The following is a 23,229-nucleotide window of genomic DNA, read 5'->3' on the forward strand; positions in this document are numbered from 1 at the left end:
CAGTAGTATGTAACAACCTTGGTTTGAGAAAAATAATAATGTAGTTGTCATTTTTCGTAACCGCAACGCTCCCACTGTAGGTTGACAGCTTCGCAAGGGTGTTTGTTTTTGTGGTAGCGTTTAGGAAGAAGTTCATATCAATGCATAGATTCGTGGCTGTTTAATTAATGTGTCTACTTCCCGCCTTGCCACTGTATTGCGATTAGGGAAAACATTCATTCAACATAAATATGTCTTCGTGGGAGGAAATACAAGCGGTCAAAGTGAAGCGCAACAGCTTGCGTGAAAAGTTGGAGAAGCGCAAAAAAGAGAGACAAGACTTGCTGGGAAACAGTAGTCCCGGTGGTCCAGGAGCGGTTGCCGGCTTAATCAAAATCGAATCAGCCACCAACTTGAGCGAGGATAAGGGTAAACTTCTTCTGACTTCAATCAAATCGGATCAAACAGGAAGTGCGGGTAAAGCGGATCTTTGTTGCCATACAGTGTTGCATGTCCCCCACCCAACTCACACACATGCACATGATACATGATACGCAGGGATGCTAGGAGCACTTCCTTTTTTAGAGATTCATGCATGATCACGATAAATGGTTGTTCTTGTACAATTACTGACAAATAGCTAAATGTTGTTTTCTCTTTTTTTTTGTTTACAGATATTGATGCAGAAGTGGAAAAATGTTTGGTGCAGGTGCTTGCGGACAAAAGCTTAATACTGCCCTCCAACTCGGCCCAGATAGCGGAGCTGGTAGAAAAACACGTACAGAAAGCAGTGCTGCGTGACTCCATTGCCTATTACCTGCACAAGCTGGCCGGACAGAAATTAATCAATGTTAAAGAAGTCAGCATCGGTGGAACTGTGGGCTACGAGGTGATTTCAGCGGAGCACATCAACCTGCAAGCGCTGCACGATGACATGGCTATGAACCATGGTCCCGCTGGGCCCGGCAATCGAGACGGACACAAAAGAAAAGCAGATTGTTCCAAAGATCTGCCCGACGGAGGTAGCAAAGTGGCCCGCGGTACCCTGGCGGGAGCAAAGGATGAGGGAAGGAAGGGAAACTCGGTAGATGCTTCGCTTTCCTGTAAAGCGTCCGATATTTTGTCGCTTCTCTCACTCCCATCGACGAGGGAAAAGCAGAGCAAAAAGGTTGGGGAAGAAATTTTGGAACTGCTTTCGAAACCAACAGCCAAAGAACGATCACTGGTAGAAAAGTTCAAATCTCAGGGCGGCGCTCAGGTGATGGAATTCTGCCCGCATGGCACACGCATCGAATGTATGCGCTCTTCGGAAGCGTCTCCCGAGAGCAAAGAGCCAAGCGACAGTAAAAAGGCCCACGAAACGGACGATGAATTCGAAAAGGATAAGGAAACCGCCGTACCAGCGGAAGATGTATCGAACAAAACGGACGCAGTGGGGCCTAATGAGATCAAGCTTGAGCCAGAATCATCGGAAGCTGCGTCTGCCGAACCGCGGCTGGAAGCGGAAGACACTAAAACGAAATATCAATGCAATAAGCTACATTTCAAGAAAATTATCCAAAACCACACGGATGAAACGTTGGGCGACTGTAGCTTCCTGAACACTTGCTTCCATATGGATACGTGCAAGTACGTGCACTACGAGGTGGACACGTATGTGGACCAGACACCGAATACTGTACCAGCCAAGTTTGAGACGACGGACGAACACGTTGCCGGACCAAAGCGCCCCATTGCTGATGCGAGCGCTACTCTGTATCCTCCGCAATGGATTCAGTGCGATTTGCGCTTCCTGGATATGACGGTGCTGGGGAAGTTTGCGGTAGTAATGGCCGATCCACCGTGGGACATTCACATGGAGCTGCCCTACGGTACTATGTCCGATGATGAAATGCGTCAGCTCGGCGTTCCGGCCCTGCAGGACGATGGCCTAATTTTCCTGTGGGTTACTGGGCGAGCGATGGAGCTGGGTCGTGAATGTTTGAAACTATGGGGCTACGAACGAGTGGACGAACTGATCTGGGTAAAAACGAATCAATTGCAACGCATCATACGAACGGGACGCACCGGCCATTGGCTAAACCATGGGAAGGAACATTGCCTGGTCGGCATGAAGGGCAATCCTCCGAATTTGAATCGTGGACTAGACTGCGATGTGATTGTTGCTGAGGTACGGGCCACCAGCCACAAGCCGGACGAAATTTATGGCATCATCGAGCGGCTAAGTCCAGGCACACGAAAGATTGAGCTATTCGGTCGACCGCATAATGTGCAACCGAACTGGTAAGAGTCAGATTCAACCATTCAAATGGTGATGCAAATGGAACTGATGTGTGCGCTTTTTTACTTTCAGGATTACGCTTGGCAACCAGCTGGACGGCATTCGTTTGGTAGATCCTGAGTTGATTAATTCTTTTCAAAAGCGTTACCCGGATGGTAACTGTATGACACCTGGTAAAATTCCTTAACCGGTACGTTTGATTTAACATTAGATCGCTAACAAAACTCCGGTTAAGCCAGTCCCGCGGTGTACTGTTTGTCAACTCGCAAGACTTAACAACATGCCCGTCATGGGCTTAAGCCCCATGTGCGTGCCGCTCATACGAAGCACTGACAATCAACAAGTCACTGATAGCTAAGCCCATTTGTAGTAAAGGCCGGCCTAGAGACCGACAGCGGTTGTTGTGCTAAAGAGGAAGGATAAGGCCTTGTACTTGATATACAACAGCAGTGTATAGCGTCATGGGGACTTGACGATGACTGTTCGTGTGTTTCGCGTTCGCGAGTCGCACGAGATGACGACTGTACCACGGGACCGTCCATTAATGCATTAGATAAGGGCATTATTATAAGCTAAACAGAGCGTTTAGGTGTTAAAGAGATTAATAAAGCACAAAAAATAAAATAATATAAAGTTAGTTTACTGAACTACAACCGACTTTCTTCAAATCACGCATATTGTGGTGCCATCTAATGGGCAATAGCGGTACTAAGAAAAATTGAATTTTTCATTTCGGTTGGATGTTTGATTCGGAACGTTTCCGTCAAGTGTTCACGTTTACGATCATTCTTTATTTGCTTCTTAAAATTATCTTTCGAAAAACAATCTTTCTAACGGAAAACACAGTTTTAACACAAAATGGCACTACCGTACAGCAGATTACCAGACTTTTCCCACTTTCCCAAGCTAACGAGGCTTTTCCTTAACATCATTTCGTTTCGGTAATTCAAATCGACCCGTCCCTTCAGCACATTGAAAACAGTTCCTAATTCTCCTACTTTTGCAACAATACGCTGCTACGATGCTACGATTTCAAATCGCTAGCAGTGCCACGTTCATAACCCGCCCCACTACTCACTGCTAGCACTTGTTACTAGCTGCTAGCTGCTTGTGTGCCAAAAATCGAAGTTCAGAGAACGATTGTTTACTTTTAAAGGTTTTGGTTTTATTGAACTTGTTTTTTTTGCTGTTGCTTCTGTTTTTAATTATTTCCCGCTCTTCCCACTTTGCCTAGTTTCCCAATCGCTCCCTGAGCCTGAGCTCGCTTGCATGGGAGTGTGTGTCCCTATCCCCTTAATTTGCCACTTCCATCTTCCAGCACCCTACAATAATTGAACTAATTCCGGCCGTGTATGGTTGACCACCGGTACCGGGCCGGTAAACGCTCACTCTTGCTAAATATATGTGGTATGTGCGTGTGTGTGTGTGAGTGTGTATTTGTGTACGTTTTGCGATGATTTGATCGCTGGCAAATAGTTGGGGAAAAAGGGGCTTCTTTGCCGAGTTTTATTATATTTTTTCATCTTTTTTATTTGCTCTTTTTTCTCTCTTTTTGTTTGTATTGGTTTTGGTTTAAATTTCTTTACCTTTCATTATTTATATTTAACTAGTTTTAAATGTGTTTTTTCATGGCCGTGTTTATGTGTTTATGTATGGATGCATTTTAATTTTTACCTAACGCACAGTTTTTTCTCAATTTTCCTTTTTTTATGCTTTGTTTTATTCTAGTGTGTTTTAGCGTTGCGTAAAGTAGTTCTTCGTGTATGTTTGAGTCAGTTTGATCTTTAGGTTTGTTTAGATGCTATTTTAACATGTGTTTATTCTGTGGCTGCATGTTTTAAGTGTTCATCACTTGTATCGTAATGTAAAAATATGAACATTACAATGTTCTATTTTTTTCTGTTTCTTACTTTTCTTTCTATACTTTGCATTTTAATAACTGCACAATCTATAGAATAGAAAAGTCTCCTCCATACTGGACAATGCTGTTGACCTTCTCCTTCTTTCTCTCTTTTTCTCTGTATGTGTTGGTTGTTTTGTATGTTTTTGTTTGTTTTTATTTGACGGATTAGGTTGTTTGTTTGTTTTCTTCCACTCCATTCGCGCTGTGTTTAAATGTTCCTTTAAGTATGAGATAGTTTGAACTTTTTGTTTTTTTCACCTTTTTTCATTCTTATTTTCCCCATTATCAACTGTACCTTCTCAACAATGCATAATAAAAGAAGACGGTGAACCATTGAATGTGGACATGCGCCAGGCGCATTGATGGAAGAGAGTACGAATGAAACGTATTTTTGGCCGCTACCAGCGCTTAGCCATTTGCTCATTCGGGTTGTGAAAAGTGGATGAGCTCGAATGTGAAGGAGATTCGGTCGCGAAGCAAGAGGCAACAAGGCAAAGGATGACCAACACGGGGGAAAAAGTGGTAAAGTGTGCAACAACGAGGTAAAGCTTGCGTCTTCGACTTCGGGGCCGGGAATGTGGACGTTACCCGTGTATTTGCTTCGGTCCTGTCATCGCTTTCCGCTCTACACTCACCTTTGATTTGATTTGTTAATTTATTAATTTTTTTTTATTTTACCTTTATAGTACTATTTGGTTTTCACTCTTTTGCACCTGCCTTTCTCCGTTCTACAAACAATTCTCTTGACACTATCTATTTACTTGAAGTTTGTCCTATATATGTGTACGTGTGTTTGTGTGTGTGTGTGTATTGTTATGTTTGTTTGTTTGTTTGTTTGTTTGTTTGTTTGTTTGTTTGTTTGTTTGCTTTGTTTTCATTTACTTATGTTTTTTTTGCGCACTAGAATTTATTCTTCATTCCGATCTTGCAGCTTTGCTTCTGCTTTAACATTGTTTCAACACATTATTGCACCCTATTCTACATTGTGTCACATTCTGTTTTTGTTGCTGTTTTTTCTCTTCTTTTTCCTTCCTTCAATTATACTTTCATTAATTTGTATGCTCTACAAACTTGCAGAACATGTAATTGTACTGCTTCGTTTCCGAATATAGAAATCAAATCTAAACAACCCAACACATCTTTGCCTTCTTTGCCTTCTTCCGTAACCCCCTTGACGGCGGTGTAAGCAAACGGAGCAAACGGTAATCGCATGTAGGTGTGATACTATACCGCGACGCGACGTTAAGACGGTTTTGAGAACGCGATTGAAACACACCGACCACTAGTAGCACAACTATCTCGCGTTGTGCTCTGCCTTTAATCGTTCTTAATAATTTGTTACTTTGTTTTCTTTCTTTTGTTTGTCTAGGTTTGTTTGGTTTACTAAAACAGATATATAAGTAAGGAATAAACGGTATTACACTAGCTGACGACGAGAACGTGTGGAAGTGATCACGCCAAACATAACACGTATCGCGCCTTGCGCTGCCTTTTCTTTGCTTTGATTTTACTAACCTGTTCTCCGGTTGATTTGTTTTGTTTTATTTGTTTTACTTATGCTTGGGCGTATGTATGTATGTATTTGTTTCGAACAGCATAGAAATAGAAACGTGAGAAAAACGGTTCGTAACTGTGCGCGCTAACACTAGCGTCCATAGAACTTGACAATGTGTTTGAGGATCATGAGGATCGTGATCATATGAGGGTGACAAGTGGTGTTAAAAGGTTACTACAGGAGGTGTTGGAATTCACGAGGGCGATTCGCGGTTTCATATATGTATATATAATGCTCTATCTTACAAACGAGTGTTTTTTTTTCTGCCTCCACCTTCTCTGCTTAAGTTTTGGTAGAGGACGAAGAAGGATGTGCTTTGAAAGGTTTTGCAGAAAATATTGTCTATCATTGGATTATGGTAGTAGTAGGGTTAATTTTCCTATACGTGTTTCCTTCCTGCATCTGTATCGTTTTTTTTTCTTGTTCTATTATGAATGATTTTTTTTTTTTTGCTCTGCCCTATATCATATCGAACAATGGGAGGGGTTGTCTTAAGGTTTGAATTATTTGAAATGGTTTCTGCGATCACCACCACTTTCCTCCCCTGCTCTGCTACTTGGCATTAGTTAAAAGGGGGTTTGTTTAAGGAACTAGTGATTTTAACACTGGTAATTGTCTAAAAACAAGTAACTGGGAGTGAAAACAAAACAACGCGAAAATGGTTCAAATGCAACGATCATTCAATTTCTTCCTTAATGAGTAGCTGTTCTAGTACCCTTTTAAAGCTTAAACGAATTCTATTTAGTAATAGTTTAAACAAGGCGTACAATAACTATAAGTAGTAACTGACTTTGTAAACATGTTGTATGAAAATGTGGTGCGGCAATGTGAACCACAGTGAGGGAAGTGGAAAAGTCGGTGCTTCGGTACACGGTACGGTACGGACAATGGTAGAGGTGTATTGCTGCCAAGTGTACGCTCTTCTTAGTAATACAGTATACTGCAGGCTATTGGTATATTGAAGGAGATATATCGGCAATAAACGTGTGTGTAACTGTGTTTAGTATAGTGAAAGAGAGAATGTTTTGCATTTCTTCTCATTGCCACTAACGGTGTTGTTAATAGTTGTAGTAGTGCAAGAAGAGTAAGAAAAAGGATGGAAAATTTACAGTATGCATGTGTTACAGAGTGTGTTTGTTTTTTCCCCTATCGCTGCGCAAAAAAAGTGCCACTTTGGATGAGATAGCTGGATGAAAAATTCAAAAAATAAAAACCACGGGGTTCGTCTTCTGTGCACGCATTGACATCTAGCGTTTGATGGCGGAAGAAAAGGGCTCCACATTGTTTCGCCTTGTTTTGCTACTTTTCTTACACGCTTTGCACACTCATTCACTCGCAGTGTTGATGATGGATTTGCTCTTCATTCCTTTACCGCTTGTCTTGATTAAATATCTCATCAGTCTACAAATATCATTTTCACTACGGGGAAAACTTTTCGGGTGCGGGAAAGGAGTGGGGGTCCTGTTGAAACGGGGGCTTCTTTTTCTTATGCGGAGCGGTTCGATAGTAGAAAGAGAGAATGTTTTAGAAAGATTGCAATACAAACGGTGTTGCTAGAGTGAACACTCCGCCCTTCTTCTTGTCCTTCTCATTCTCCCGTCAGCAACGCGATTTACACTAACAGCAACAGTTTCTGTGACTGCCCGTACTTGTATCAGTAACCCACATACACACACACACGCACACACATACACACACACACACACACACACGCACACAGAGCCTATTGAAATACTCTTAATTTTATTCTTAAGTTTCAGTTGCGTTTTTAGAAAAATATCTGTCTATAAACTTTCATACCTTACATATTCACTACTGTAACGGACGCGCGCGCATTTGTATATAGATGTGTATGTGTGTCTATGTGTGTCTGTAATTCGATTAATGTATGCTTATTTGTTTGGGTTTAACACTTTCTTAACATGTTTGTTGTTGTTTTTTTTGTTTTGTTTTTCTGTTATCTCTCTGTTTCTCTTCTCTGCGTATGTATGTATAATGTAATTTGATTCGTTCATCGTGCTCTTCTGCTTCATCTTGGAGGCTTCTTTTGTTTTTTTCTTCGTTTTCTCAATTTTCTTCACCGCTTTCCTTTATACTTGATGACTTAAATACTTTTGTTTCACAACACTTGTAGCCGCTTCGCTTCGCTTTGTAAATCGTACGCTTGCAGTAAAGGTAAAGGGGAGCTTTACCTCGTTGCTTTTCTTGCACAGTGGAGTGTTTTGCTTGTTGGGGGGCACCTTCTAGGGTGCGTTTTAACACACCATAACACGATGCGGAGACTTTATGGTTATGGTGTGTGGGATAAAATTCGTAGAGTAGCGTTAGACTTGCTTCTAAATGGCTAGTTGCACCACGTCGTACGGGCGCACTGTATTTGTGACTAAACTGTGACACTCTATACGTAATTTGAAAACTGTGCATTCTGTCTGCTGCTGAAGAGAGAGAGAGAGAGAGAATTAACATGAGTATATGGTATTGTTTTCTTTCTTCCTTCTTCCTTTTCTTCGTGATGAATGAAGCGGTTTCATTGATTCGCTTCGTAGGTACTTAATTTTGCGGTGACCCTCGATTGGTTTTTTTTTCTATCATTCTACCACAATTATCCTAATGAAACTGAAACACAAAAGGACTTTATAAACCAGATGAATTAACAACACAAGTTATCAAAACCGTAAGAAAGGTATAGCCCCTATAGCACGTAACATTTTTTTTTTTCTCCTCTATGCCAGCTTTCTCGTTAACCAGCAATTGTTGTGTGTGTGTGTACTCTGTTGTGTATGTGTGAGTGTGTATTTATTCTATCCATTCAACAAGTAACAGCAATAGAATTATCTACCATCACAACGTTACACATAATGCGGCTTTCTAACCATTGCTCGTTTGTTTGCTGGCCAATTTGTCAACCGGTTTTTTGTTTGTTTGTTTCGTTTTGCTTTAATTTTTAACTTTTGCTCTCGGTCGATAACACCGACAGCAAATAGGTTGCATATCGTTCGGCTCTACCAGCGTGTTGTACTATCGATTGCAAACTTAAATCTTCACTCCCTCCGACGACTCATTCACGTCCGGGCGGGTGGTGCTATAATTGCGGATACACACTAAAAACATAAAGAAAACTTAAATTAATAGTAAACATTTGATTTTAAATAACAGTAATAAATAGAAAATAAAACGTTCCTTAAAAATACACAGGAAAACCATAAAAAGAATATAAAAGAGTAATAGATGAACGAAAACGACACAAAAAATACAACATGAAGGAACAACAACACAACAAAACAACAAAACAACAAAACATAACAACGACGAACAAAGAAACCGAATACTATACCATGAACATATCGCACCAAACCACGCAACTAACACCACTCCATTGTGATTAATTTGTCTCGTAATGTTCTGTGTATTTTCGCTTAATTTCATTCTTAAAACCTTCTACCATTGTGGGAGTGACTCCCTTTTCATTTCCTTTCCCTCTTTTTTGTTTTGTTTTGGGTTGTTTCCTCGCTTACTTTCTTCACTTCACTCTGCTTTTGTTGGCGTGCTGTTTGATGTTATACGGTCCACTCGTCACGTTTTGCAAACACCAAAACAGCGCTTTACTGTTCATTCAATCCATTTCAATTTATTAATCTTCTACTTCCGCCCGCGACCTGCCTTCCTTTCTATCTTTATTTTCTAGTTTTTGTTATCTTGCCACGCTGTTTTTTTCCTGTCTGTTTCTTTTTAAACTTTCGCTTACTTTTACCTTCCCGCTTATTTGTTTTAGGGTCTTCCTGTTTTGTTTTGTGTAATGGTTAATCGATAGGGCCCTAAAACCCGTCGTGTTTGCCGCTTTCATTTGCACTATAAATATAGATAAACTTTGAATAAAACATAACACAGTAGTAGATAGTAGTAGATGGGTTACGAGTGTATGCATGCACATATAATGGGGTAGGAAAGGTGTGGGAGACTGTGGGGAAGGTTGTATGCAGTTGTAATATTACGTTTACGTTTATGTGTGCCATGTGTGCCACGCATCACAGGCGTTTGACTGTTTGACCACTACATACAAGGGGTTTTGTAACTAGAAATCTTATGTGTCGATGTGCTGGAGCTGTATCGAATACTACCACCCCAATAAGAAGAAGAAGAAGAAGAAGAACAAAAAAACTGTAAACCCGTCGTAAGGATTCACTACACTAACAATTTGCCTACCCTTCTCCCCCGCCAGGAGCATCATTAGCTTCTTACTGTCAAGCGGCATGGTAACTGAATGAAGAAATGTATCAATGTTTGCGTTTAATAATTATTTTACAACACTATAACAGCTTAACGTGTACGATGTGTAAGTGTGTATATGTAACCCCTTGCCCCTACATTTCCCTCTCGGTACCCGTGTCTTTTCAACGTTCGTTCCGTGCCCACTTTCCCTAGAGTGCACGGGCTGTTGCCCAAATGTAGGACACCATACCATACCACATTCGTTGCACAAACCGTGGTGGCGGGATGTGTGATCAGCAGTTTGCGAATTTAAATAGTGCAAAACAGATGTTACAGATGCAACAGAAACAGGCGTCCTGACACGCACAGGAGATCCACCCAGACACAAGGTAGGGAAAAACACCGCAGGAGAGGCAAATTTGGGTCACACGAGTAAGGATATGGAGCAAGGCTTTTGAGTTGATTTACCAAAGAAAAGACGGCACATTCAGTGGAAGATGGCCCCAAGCACTCAGACTTACAAACACACCGTAAACGTGTGTATCTCGATATAGGTGGCACATAATAGTTCGACATGTCTTAAATCGGTTCTCACACTTTCCTCTTCTCCAGATGTCTCCTTTATAGCAAACTGTTCTCTGTTGCTTTTTTTCTGTTGTTATCCTTCTCGTTGCTTTCTCCTGCTTTGAGCGTTTTCCTACTTTGTGTACGGGCAAAAGAGCACTAGTTTCTGTGCCAATTGGTGATGGTACGTCTTTTTTGTAGGTTGATCTTACGAGAGAGAGAGAGATAATTCTTTCCCTTTCATCACACGGGTTATTTCTAAACGCCTAGCATTTGCTCGTGAAGCGTCATCTAGTTGCTGCCACAAGCAAAGCGGAAACAAATTGAGATAAAACATGCTTATTTGTGTGATGGTTTGTGAAAAAGAAATACACATCTGTAGTAGCGCATACAAACAAATGTAAGATAGATATGAACGATTGCATCGATAAAACAAAGGGGTAAAACCTATTGCACACACGCGCGCGCCCTACATGCGCTGGGAAAACGGTGCGGATCCTCGCTTTTGTTTTGATTAAACGCTCCCTCCCCCTCCTCCTCCCCTCCTGCCCCCTTTGCTGCATGGAAGAACCAATACCCTTTTCCTACGCCCCTTTCCTTTCCTATCTTTCTAAGTTACGTTAACTAAACATTACGGTAACGGTTATAAAGCATGCAAATCGTACACGAGCCGTTGGAAGTGAGAAATAAATTCTTAGGCCTGGATCACCGCTGGGTTTGTGGGTGAAGTAAAGTAACAGGAATCAATGATGCTTTATCCTTGACCAAATGACGGACTCCTGCGTAAAAAAAACACAAGTGTTCCGTGTAGATTGCGACATTTAGGCAAAGTTGCGTATGCGTGTTACGCGATAGATAAAGAATGAAAGCAACGGAAAAAACACGTATGCTACTGTTAAACTTATACTGCTAAGTCACTAGAATAATGTCCCGACTAAACAAAAAAAAAAAAAAAACAATCGATACGCTCAAACCAATCCGTACCACGGCATGCGTGTTCGGATACCATCGCGCTTGTACAGGCTTGTAACTTTCCTTTCCCATTCCCTATATTCCACATGTCCCGACGCTTCCCTTGGAGCGTTCTAATAGCGTTCGCTGCTGCTCTGTTTTTAGAACGAATTAATAAGAACGATATAGATTAATAAAAGTAACTACCAAATTACAAACAAAACCCGCTGTACTAGGAGCTAGTGTCGACACTAGCTGGTTGTTCTGGGTGGGGGAGTTTTATGACTGCGGGTGGCTATGCTCGATCGAGCAAACAATCGAGTGTGAAGCAATTACGGTATGACGATGGGTTGCGAAAGTGTTGATGATGTGGGATGTGGGAGTCTTTACATTTTCTTAAAACTCAGCGAATGGGGAAACGGCCCACTGTATCAGCGGGCCTTTAACAGTGTCTTCGAATCGGGCACACTAGGGAAATAATATAAACGTGTAACAAAAAAAAAAAACAAATAAAGTAACAGAAACAACCCATGCGCGTACTGTATGATGTGTCTCGATGCGCTTGATCGATCGGTGATGCTTATTTATGTTTTTTGGTATTGAATTAACGGCCTACATTCTATTTAAAACAAAAACGTGTATGACTGGCATCGTAAGCGGCGATCAGCAGCAGCAGAGATCGCATAACGAACAAACAAGAGAATCGTTTGAAAAGTGTGATGCAAATGAAGCGCTTTTCGGAGGGCTTTTCCCCCTCCCATCCCGCACGAGCTGGTTGGTACGCTTTGAGCGAAACTTGAACGGAAAGGGAAGGAAGATTGGTTTCCTGTCCGATCGACGCAAACCAAAAAAAAAAAAAAATATATATATATATATAACTTGGAGAGGGGTAACATGTTTAACTACTAATTAAATGGTCCTTCTTACTACTACGGCGGGTGCCTTGCAGTGTGGCGTACCACGCCCTAACCACACATGCATTAAAGTGTTTATCGATCTCTTTGCCCTGCGTCCCGTCCCATCCCGTGATCGCAATCCGATGTGTGATGTTTATGTTTGTGTGTGATGTTATGCTTTGTTTTCGTTTAGTTTTATCCGCTACACGGGAAGTTGCACAGGATTAGGGTGAAACTTTTGTTTTCTAACTTTCCATATTGTGTTTTTTGTTGCTGTCTGTAGCTCATTCCTTCGTTAAAATTTCTTTATACATGTACGACTTCGTGTGTATGTATGTGTGGGGTTTTGTTTTAGACGTTTGCTTATCCCGCGTCCATTCTAGCGCGCAACAAAATTTATCTAGTAAAATAACAATTACACAATAGTTTACCATTCACATTTCCTATAGCTGTAGTTTGTAATAAATTGTGTGTATGTGTGTGTGTTTTGCATTGTGTGAATGTGTATGTTTTTTTTTTGGGTGTTTTCACCCATTTCATATTTACCTAAACGCTTTGTTTTTGTTACCCAGCCTTTCTACTACTACCCCCAATTACGTCTTCAAACGACCGAGGCGTTTCTCTGTTCGCTATCACAACGCGAAATCATTTCAAGTTTACTCTTGTTCTTGATAATTTGTTTTTTTCCAACTGCTACTTCTTCTTCTTCTTCTTTTTACGCCCATTGTACGATTATTACTGTGATTTGTTTTCCCCTTTTACCTTCGCTCACATAATCAATTTGAATATTAACGCTATATATTATCCTTTTTGTTTACTTTGCTGCCCGCACAGCCTTCAATCGGCGGAGCAAACATAGCCGCCCCATCGTAAACGAAACGAAGTGAAGTGGTAGAGCGGGCGGTGGAGTCGCAAAAATTAAAATCTAACAACAAAGTGTACGAATGAAACGATGTACGTGTACAACGAGAAACAACTTTTTTTGCCCTAAAAACGAAACACACACACGCACACGCAGACATTCACTCTTCGCCCGTTCTGAAACTGAATTTAGCGGACGCGTCTCTCTATCTCTCCCCTTCTCGCTCGCTCGAAGAGTGGATTAGTGGTTACACTAACGTTAAACGAAACTCGCTTCTAATATGTCCCTACACTGTAATATGTCTTCCTTTGCTGTATTTGTTTTGTTTTTTTGTTTCCTTCCTGCCTCCCGTGCACCGCACGCACACACATTCTCTCGCTCTCTTCCACGTCCTCCTCTTCCTCTATCACACTTCTCCTATACTCCCAACGGGTTCTGGTGCCCTCGCAGTGGGACGCTCCCAACGCTCCCTCGCAAAACGGGATTCAGATTGAAGGATGCGCTACGTACAGATGAATGTTTGCCTTAAACTCGTCAATCGCGGACTGCAGGCGGCTCTTGGGCGGAGGACTAGCGAACGCGGCTAGGCGGCTGGGCGTGACGGCGGCGGCGGCGGCTGCAGCTACTACTGCTCCCGTTGCCGTCCGGCACCCCTATTGCGTTACGGTGGCGACCGACGCGGCCGACGTTTTGTTGGTGGCCGCCGCATTGGCCGCCGTCTGGCACGCCCGCTTCGTCTCCTCCTGGCTGATGCGCTCCTCTATTAGGTACTGCGCCACGTTGATCGCGTTCTGCTGGCCGGTGATGGTGACGATCCGGTTGCGCGTGCCCGGCGCAAAGATGCCCTTCTTCGAGATCTGAATGTTCGCGCCGGATATGTGCTGAATTTCGACCAAACTGCGCCCGGCCGGTCCTGCACGCCGCGGAAAAGAGAAAAGCGAAAGGCGAGATTAGTATCGGTGCGGTTCAGCGATGTGATTCTCGTGTTGGCTACTGTTCCATTGTTGGATTGGAAGCTTGTTTTGTTGCTTAACGATAAAATGCTCCCCAAAAAAAAAAAACACCGGTTAGTAAGCATTGCAGCTGCACTGTACAGCGTAATGTAGTTAGTGGATGTGGCGATAGACGATAGTTTGTGGCACAAAGGGACACAGAAGGCAGTAAACAACATCACGGCTCGGAAGATGCGACTGTACACAGTTCGGGTTTATCGCTTGCTAAGTAACTTTCTCGAATCACTGTGACATGAGGCCACGTCTTTAGTACCTGGCGCATGCTATATCACGCACTGCACATTTCCAGTCCCAGTGACTCAAGCAAGTATGTCAACCGTCATGAATAAGGTGATAAATGTTAGGACTGAATTTCCCTAGCTCAGTTCAAGGATGAGTTGTGATGTATCAAAATGTCTCGACGGATGAGGTGCATTCTCCAAACCTTCTTAGCTACATAAACACCATTTTGTTGATACAAGAATTTGGGTGTAGGCAATGTTCGGAACAGGCTATCCCATACTACCCATATCATTTCTATGATTTCCTATTCGAAACCATCTCCACCCCAATGAGGATGCAAATGTACAATTGTGATAGATGAATCCTTCAAAGTTCACTACTACAGACATGTTACACGGCCAGGTACAAATGAGTATGTACAGTATCCAACAACATGAGGCTTTTAAAATACCGAATTTTTTCAACCGTTGCAAAGTTTCAACCAAAATACAGAGAGTTCCCCAAAACCCGAATAATGAGAGTGGCGTATCGGATCGTGCGTATTAGTTGGCGATGGAAGCGATTGGTACATTGGTTTCGTAATACACAGTGACACAGTAAAGCCGGATGTCCCAGTCAATCGGTCCAATTGCTTAGCTTCACCTGATCTAAGTTAAAGCCCAGTTATTGTGATTTTAGTTTGCATATTTTTTAAAAACTTAGCATATGAATCATGCGAAAAAAAACAAATGCTAAAGCATATAGAAAACAGATGGAAACCTTATAACCGGTAGATTAAGCAACCCATACAAAGAAAAAGGGAGAGCGAGGGATAGATGAATGGGTAATGAAGATGACTTAACAAAGTACAACAAGTTAAACCAACAGAGGAAGTAAAAGAATAAAAATAATTAAAACCAGGTTGTGTTGTATATACTTGGGCTCGAGGGGATGGGAGTAGGGAGCGTAAAAAGCGGCCAGATTCGGTCCCGATCGATCGTTCGTCGCACAACGTTCTGTGGCGCACAATCACGCTCGCGCACTCTTCTTGCCATATCTCCAGCGCGCTTCACACTGGCGAAGGGTTACAGCACCACAGCCCAGCCGGACTTGAGGAAGGATGGTGATAGTAGTAGTAGTAGTAGTGGTGGTGGTGGTGGTAGTGGTGATGTTGATGCGCCATCATGCCGGGCGCTTTAATGCCGATCATTCATCAAACCACCAATCGGCGCATCACGACGTTCGCGGGTTCGTGTCCTGGTGTTCTGGTGTCTTGTCCGTAGTGAGTCCTTTAAGTGAGCTATTTTTTCCCCGTGTTTAACAGTTCTACCCTACAATGCTTTTGTACTGTGTTGGCAACGATGGGCTTCTAATCTTCTTAGGCGCTAGCAGTGCTATTCTTTCGGGCAATTTAACAAGTGGAGCAATAACACAGAACCGCACGCAACTAAATGTCTACAAACTAGCCTCTAATAAAATGGTGCTCTACACCTACATTACTGGTACCGCTGCGTACCTGCCGAATGGAAGTGACCAGTAGGGGAATGAATATGGCAAATGTTAAAACAAAACAAAAATCTATTCCTAATTACGAGCAATGGCAAGTTAATTAAAAGGAAAAAGGAAAGGATATTCCATTCGTTTGCTTGGCGCTTTGCTGCCCCTACAACAAAACAAACTAGAGTTCAGTGGAAACCGTTGGTCTGCTATATCACATGTACTAACTGTGAACTAAAAGGCACATGTTGCTGTTACGTTTACTCCTTTGGAACGTACGAAATAGTGGAAATGTTTGTGTTGGTTTCGATGAGTAAGATATGCCCATTTTGCGAGCCTAGTCATCATTCTCAAACCTTGCGCTTGCTACTTCTTTTTTGGGCCTGTGTGGGTAAATATAGTATGTAATGTTTGTATGTGTAGGTGTGTGTGTGTGTGTGGGTCTAGGTCCTTGCACTTCGGTTCCTTTGGTGGAACGAGGTCGCTTAATAGTGATGATCGATCACGTTTTCAACCGAGCCCATGGGATATGCGCATTGCAGAAACTGCGTGTATGTCGATTGCAGGTAGGGATTACCTGGAAGAGTAAAGCGTTTATTTTGGGTCAAATCGGTGTCCTTTTTATTGCTGTGACGGTGACGGTAGAAGCTGTATGGAGAGCAGCAGAGTGCTCACTTGAAATTGATTTTTTTTCTGCGTGTTTCGCGTTTCTTCTTCGGTTCATTTGGTTGCGGATGATTTGAAGTTGTTATTGTTATTTGCTGTTTAGCAATACATGATGCGACGTTGAATATGATATCTGAAGTTGTTGTTTGATCGTATTGTTTGTTTTCTTTTTGGCTAGTTTGTAAAGTTATGTGAAGTTCCTTTATGAAAACTATTGATACTGTTTCCAGCGATCGATGAGGCAGAAAAGCTTTGCTAACAAAACTTTGCTACGCTTGTTTGCCCTCCAATTAACGATTTTTACGCTACGGATGAGTGTGGTACGAAGGTGAGCGAAACATGATGAACGCAATGAGACACGGAAATTGCAATCACTTAAAGATTGTACAAAATATTTACATTTGAAAAATCGTAAAAAGCTATCATCAATCAATACTTGATCTCCAACCGTTGAATTGCAAGGGAAGAACGTATATGTTTGACATATTTACATGAACGATTTAACAAGACTTAGGTTTTGCGCACACAATAGTGCTCACCACAAACATAGGCGTGTGGAAACCTTTATTCCATTGTACAAGATTTGTACAAAATAATTTGATTTTGAGCATAAGCATAGCAATCATAAGTGGGAAGTTGTTTCATTTAAGACATTCTCACAATCCCGTTCGCTGCTAATGTATCAACGATATCTTCATGTTGATAGAAAACATAATTGAGCTTATTTGGTTGTTTTTCAGCAGGTTGCTTTTTCGGTGTTAGTCTGTGATGGCTGTTGACTGATTTGTTGTTTTGATTGAAGATGAACGAAGTGACGAATTCGATGACGTTGGTTGGGTTCCAGAAGAATCCGCGACGTACATGGTTTGGTGAAGAGCGCATGATGAAGATAGAGAGAGAGAGTTGGTGTGTGTGTGTGTGTATATGATGAGACAGAGCAGAGTGCAGCAGCGTTAGATCGGCCAGTAAAACAGATCGTTGCGGACACGATCGAAAGAACGGCATCGATGTCACCGAAAAAAGTATAATACATCAGGGGAGTGAAAGAAGAGAACCAGATGCCAAGCAGGATGTGGTAGTGTGTTTTTTAGGAGGATGGAGCATTGGATGCATTAAACGTGATGAATATGATCGGTTAGGTTTGTGCGAGTAGTGTGAAGTATGTGGCGATGCAATGGAATGGAAAAATGCTTTCAGGGTTTTTTGTTGTTGTTGTGATAAATCCAAACATATTGATAAACAATGGATAAATGATAATGGTATATGCATGAGAATGGAACCGACGCTAACGGCGACGCAGTATAAAACACCGTGTAGGCCATGTGTTAATGGTGTAGTCTGTGTGCGTGTACGTGTACTGGTAATCGAAAAACGGAAGGTTTCTTTCGCCTAAATCGCATGGCTGTTCGTGGCCATTTTGATGTCCCACCCCAGAGCAAAAACAATTAAGAAGAAAAAACCACACACACACACACACATCTTGCACACACGCACACATTCTCCTACATGCACACACACACACACCCTTGGGGCCTTTGTTGCCGGAGGAACTTACCGAGGATGGCACCTACGATCACTTCCGGGATTTCGACGTTCTTCTCCTTGCTCGTGGTCATCTCGGCCGGGGTCGGGCTCTTGCTGAGCGAGCCGAGCGTTTGGGCGGCCGCGTTCAGGGCGCTCGGGTTGCCGAGCCCGAACGCATTGTTGTTGATCGAGATCGGGGTCGCCGCCTGCGTGCCCGGATGCCGGAACGGATCGAACGTGGTCGGATCGTAGCGATCGATGGCGGTAGTGCGAGGCGTCGCCGTGCCCGCCCCGTGCAGGTACGAGTCGAGGTTGAGCTGACCGACGGCACCGTACACGCCGGTGGCGGCCGAGGCAGCGGCTGCCGCCGCCGCCGACGACTGTTGCATCTCCGGCATGCCCAGATAGCCGAGCGTGGTCGAGTGCGTACCGTTCTGCAGCCCGACACCGATGCCCAGGACGCCATACTTTGCCAGCACACCGAGCGCGGCATGCACCTCAGCCGTGGCCGTGTCCGAGTAGCCGGACTGTCTCATGGCACTCTGTCATGATCGAAGAAGGCGAAGAAGAGAACAAAATAGAGAGTTAGAAGAGAAGAGGGGGAAACATGTTTCATATTAGTGGCGACTATTAACTTCCGGCTCCAGGATTTATAAACGCATTGTACATATTAAAAACAAAAAAAAAGTGGGAACACACTGAGAAGGGATTCACAAAACAAACAAGCTGTGGTGGTGGGTGGGACAGGGTTATAGTGTGTGCACACGTTGACGCTGTCAGCTTGATGCACCAAAAGCTGTATGTCAGCCAGAGGATGTAAGGAAACGGATACTGCGTTCCGATTCCTTCGCCAGCACGCAAGAAGCCAAGATCTTTGAAGATACCGTGAGATTGGAAAGTTTAGAAGGATATGCGAGGGCGCAACATCCCATGAAGATTATCATGTGGTGCTTGTCGAAACTGAGGCAAATGGTTGAATTCAGAGGTATGTTTCATGATGCCGTAGAATGAGCAAGTTAATGCACACGAAAACAGAGGAAAAAATTGATGGATTCGCCCAGGACAAGAAGAGATTACAGTGACGATTGATGAGGTGCTTCAAAACGTGTGCTCGATCTGCCGATGCGCGGAGAGCAAGGGCCACATGTACATCTATACATTGTTTAATAAACATTTAAGCACGTCCATTTTAGCGCTACTGGTCCCTGTCGATGCATATGCGTAGTGATGCTGCTAGCAACGTGATTAAGTTTGGTTAGATAGGGATAGGGATAAAAAGAGAGTGAGAAAGAGAGACAGAGAGCAGAAGAGAGGTTTGGTGGTGGCACACAAAGGTGAACTGAAGATGAAAACTAAACAAGAGCACACACATTCACAGAAAAGGGAAACTTCCCTCCCTATGCAAGTATAGCAGCAAAAATGCTTCGCCACCCATGGGCACAGGGACAACGCTTCGAGAGGCGCGTGAACAAAATGAAGGGATGGAAAACGAATGGCAGCTGCGCAAAAAAAAAGAATGGTACGCTTAACAGTGGGACGCCGAGGGAGAGATGGGAGGGAAGGAATGAACGCAAAAGGATGTTTATAAACAGGAGCCGCAGAAATAGTAAACACAAACAAAAGACTATACACAAAAAAAAAACGAAAGAGATAAACGAATGAAACGTTTGATTCTACCTTAATATGATCAAGCAATTGTGTGGTAACGGTAGGATTAGTCTGTGGTGATGGTGCACCTAGGTTTAATGACAGATTGAGCCCGGTGCCGTTGACCAGCAAACCGGTGGCCGCCGCATTCGGCAGCGGCCCGCTGATGGCGGAGTTGAGTGAGGCGGTGCTCGAGCTGAAATTGGGATTCTGTGAGGCGGCGAATGGCGAACCAGTGGGGTTGAAGTTGGCCACCGGTCCGTTGATGTCTGCGTATGATACGTTCAAGCAGGTGCCGGATGAGGGATCTTCGACGATCTTGGCCAGGATCATCTTGCATGCAATCCGGTTGTTCTCCTTCTCGCCGATGATCGTGATGCAGCGCTCCTGCAGCGTCAGGTCTTTCGGCTTCTGCGAGATCTGCACGTAGGAGCCGGACTCCTCCTTGATCTGTTTGATGTACGCACCGGCCTTACCGATGATCATGCCCGCGGTCGTGTTCGGCACCAGTATCTTGACCTGCTTGTCGCGCTCCTGGGCCTGCTTCGCGTCCGCCTCGGTGAGCGCTTTGGTAATGTCGGGCTTCTCGCGTATCTTGTCGGTGATAAAATCGAGCACGGCCAGGATGCCCTCGACCGTGCCGCTAATGAGACAGATACGCTCGGTGGTACCTTTTGGAGATGAAGAAAAGTGAGTACAACATGAGAGAGAAAGAATAGAGAGAGAGAGAGAGAGAGAGAGAAGGAGAAAGAGAGAGAGAGAGACAGAGAAAAGTTGATGAGCCTGAATGATGACAGAAGTACTTTTTACAAAATGGTTTGCCCTTTCCGTATCCTGTGTGGAATGCTAAATGTACTGAATTGTGAGAATGGGTAGAGTAGAGGGGACAGTTGGTGAAGGTGTGGAAGTGTTCCTATCAACCGCGTTCAATGTTTGGTGCCTGCTGTCGAACATGATCGTTGAGCATGATGACGAATCAAACCATTAGTTACACAGTATGACAGCATAGCAAAATGCACTAATACGTGACACTTTTCTTTCGTCTGTTGTTTTCAAATAATACCAATTTATCTCTAATTATTTCAAAATTTTCACATTTCACAAGCCGCACATTCAGCATTCAGCGCATTTACTTTCCGACGTCCTGAAAAAAGGTTTCTTGCGAAGGTTTTTTTTCCTTGTGCAACTTAACGATGCGTTGATGCGTGATAAAGTATTCACATATATTTGAAAACAATATTCCATGAATTGGTTGCAGCGGTCGTGATAAGTAAATTGAATAAAAACACATCAATAACACATTACTATTAACACCAAAATGCCAAATGACAAATGCGATAGGAAGGATAATGTAGGCTCTCGGCGGCTTTGCTCAACTTGAATGATGTGCGTATGCGGTTGTGGCAATGTGTCGGCGACGCGCAGAAACGCAAAAGAGTGTAAGTACAGTACACACATAGATTTAATGAATGAAATGGAGCGAAAAACAAACATTGAAATACACTGTTCAATGGGTTTGGCATGGTAGTACAAATATTATTATACGCTTCAATGTACAACAAAACTGGAAACAAAAAAAAACTGTTTGGTAGCTACTAATTAACTGAATGTATCTATCAGAAACATTTCCTTACGACGTCATAGCATGTTATTCAATCGTATTTCCAATACGACAGCATTGCAAAACAACGGAGTAAGAATGAAAGCGCGGACATAGAAGAGAACAAAAAACACGAAAAGGTCGGGAAAAAGTAAGCAGCAGTCGGTAACATAGAGAAAGAAAAGGTGCGAGAGGGTGTGAGAAGGGTAAAGATAGAAAAATAGGGCAGACAGCAGAAGGCATGTGTGTTTGTATGCGATCGGAATACATACCGGGATAGAAGTCGTGCGCCTTGGACATCTTCACCCGGGCACCGGCATCCTTCTGTAGCGAGGCGATCGTTTCGCCGCCCTTGCCGATGATGGCACCGGCCGCGACCGACGGTACCAGCGTCTTGAAGTGATAGTTGTCTCCGCCGCCATTGGTAGCTGTGGTAGTGGTGGCGGTGGTAGTTCCCGTAGCTGCAAAGAAAGCAAGATGACATATAGATTACTAACGGTGTGTGCAATAGTGTAAGGTGAGGGGTACATCAAAGCAAGGAATGTTCACAACTGGTCAAGATATCAAGATGTTGAGACGCGCATTCGCTGTACTTCTATATGTTTGAGTGAGCTCTGTTTCATTGTGGTAGCGTCAGCGTTGTCCATTCTCAAGCTAATGACGTTCGAACACAAGGCACAATAAGATGCAAACATTATGCCACAGACTCTTTGAAGTTTGTTTCACTTTTTTGGTAAAAAAAAATGTTGAGCGCTCCGAAGAATGTTTTTACGCCAGATCTTTCCCCTTTCGCGTCCAAAGCCCCCCCCCCCCTGCGTATGGTAGGTGGGATAGACCCGATTTCTGTTTACGTTTTACTTCCTTCTGCGAATGTCACGGTCGCCCCGATGACCTCAGCCCCAAAGGGGCAAACAGAACGAAATATGCAAATAATATACAGACGGGGAGAAACCTGTCGTACGTGTTCCGTCCTCTTACAGCAAGCTAGTAAGCCAACCCTACCACACACATCGGGAGTGTAGTTTGACATTACGCTTGGAGCAGACAAAAAAAGCCAAACCAAACATTACTTCAAACTAAAACACACACATACAGCGAGCGAGCCATGTTTTAAATATCGCCAATTCCTACTGGGCCAATGGGGTGGGTGTGGGTTTGAATCGAAAAACCGTCTAAGACATAAAAACCCACTCACCCACATTCTTTTCCCGCAAGGTGGAGAAGTGGTGAGAGAGTGCGTGTATTGGCAAAGATTGCGGAATTGTCAATTGCTCGACGCTACTCCGTAGAAGGGGAGTCTCTACGATAAAAAGTACACAAAAAGGTTTCGCTACACAACTCTTACCCACCACCGCTCAATGGCACAATCAGTTGACGGATGGTGAAGCAGTCGGTGGGTGTGTTTTGAACCATGGGCTACACGGTTTCACTTTCGCGACTCTTTTCACTTTCGTTTAGTGGGAAAGAGGGATGGCGAAGAGCGGCAGAGATACGAGATTTTTCATTGATTGATTGCCGTCACGGTGATTGATTTGGAAGATGTTCCCCAATTAAGTTAGCATCGTGCTGGAGCTTTCAAGAAGATGGTAGTATTTTCGTGAATTTACTGAAAATGAACAAACAATGTGCTACATTCTAGAACTGCACAATGCTCTGACTACCCCAGTGCATAAAACTCGCAGTTGCTCCAAATTACTTGAAAAGATTTTCATTGGCTACAAACGCACTGACCGAGGCAGGGGACGAAAAACAAGCACTATCAAACTTCTAGTTCATTTAAAAAACACTGTAGCAGATCGTGCTCTATCAACGAGTTGCTTTAATCTCCATGATTCACCACTCCAGCTCCACTTCCACTGCATGCAGGGCGAGAACATGGAG

General features: G+C 43.3%; 2 protein-coding genes across 25 annotated transcripts in view; one reads left to right on the forward strand and one right to left on the reverse strand.

Annotated features, from left to right (window-relative positions):
• Positions 1 to 81: 81 nt before the first annotated feature.
• Positions 82 to 2,907, forward strand: LOC120951301 (N6-adenosine-methyltransferase MT-A70-like protein). Of its 2 annotated transcripts, none has more exons than XM_040369932.2 (3): positions 82 to 456; positions 654 to 2,262; positions 2,333 to 2,907. In XM_040369932.2, exons 1-3 carry the CDS (start codon positions 231 to 233, stop codon positions 2,445 to 2,447), a joined length of 1,950 nt encoding a protein of 649 aa, XP_040225866.2. In that variant the 5' UTR covers positions 82 to 230; the 3' UTR covers positions 2,448 to 2,907. The 2 variants fall into 2 exon arrangements, with proteins under 2 accessions (XP_040225866.2, XP_040225867.2); XM_040369933.2 differs by having other exon boundaries at positions 82 to 408.
• A 6,193-nt stretch (positions 2,908 to 9,100) lies between these two features.
• LOC120949698 (RNA-binding protein Pasilla) overlaps positions 9,101 to 23,229 on the reverse strand; it is a 75,358-nt gene continuing 61,229 nt past the window's right edge. For 21 of the 23 annotated variants that reach the window (XM_049606769.1, XM_049606768.1, XM_049606773.1 and 18 more), the window contains 4 exons: positions 21,621 to 21,809; positions 19,779 to 20,419; positions 18,133 to 18,643; positions 9,101 to 14,113 (listed from right to left, as the gene is read on the reverse strand). In XM_049606769.1, coding sequence (XP_049462726.1) covers positions 13,854 to 14,113; positions 18,133 to 18,643; positions 19,779 to 20,419; positions 21,621 to 21,809 — 1,601 coding nt within the window. In that variant the 3' untranslated portion in view covers positions 9,101 to 13,853. Of the gene's footprint in view, positions 14,114 to 15,350; positions 16,489 to 18,132; positions 18,644 to 19,778; positions 20,420 to 21,620; positions 21,810 to 23,229 lie in introns of those variants that run through there. The other 2 variants (XR_007452074.1, XM_049606767.1) reach the window with 2 other exon arrangements.

The sequence above is a fragment of the Anopheles coluzzii genome, chromosome 2, assembly GCF_943734685.1.
Source record: "Anopheles coluzzii chromosome 2, AcolN3, whole genome shotgun sequence".
Lineage (NCBI taxonomy): Eukaryota > Metazoa > Arthropoda > Insecta > Diptera > Culicidae > Anopheles > Anopheles coluzzii.

What these genes read in the sequence shown, in the direction of transcription:
- LOC120951301 (XM_040369932.2), top strand. Translation starts at nt 231, where the DNA reads ATGTCTTCGTGGGAGGAAATACAAGCGGTCAAAGTGAAGCGCAACAGC. An exon ending in GGATCAAACAGGAAGTGCGG is followed by an intron (nt 457 to 653) that starts GTAAAGCGGATC and finishes TTTTGTTTACAG; the next exon opens with ATATTGATGCAGAAGTGGAA. An exon ending in CATAATGTGCAACCGAACTG is followed by an intron (nt 2,263 to 2,332) that starts GTAAGAGTCAGA and finishes TTTTACTTTCAG; the next exon opens with GATTACGCTTGGCAACCAGC.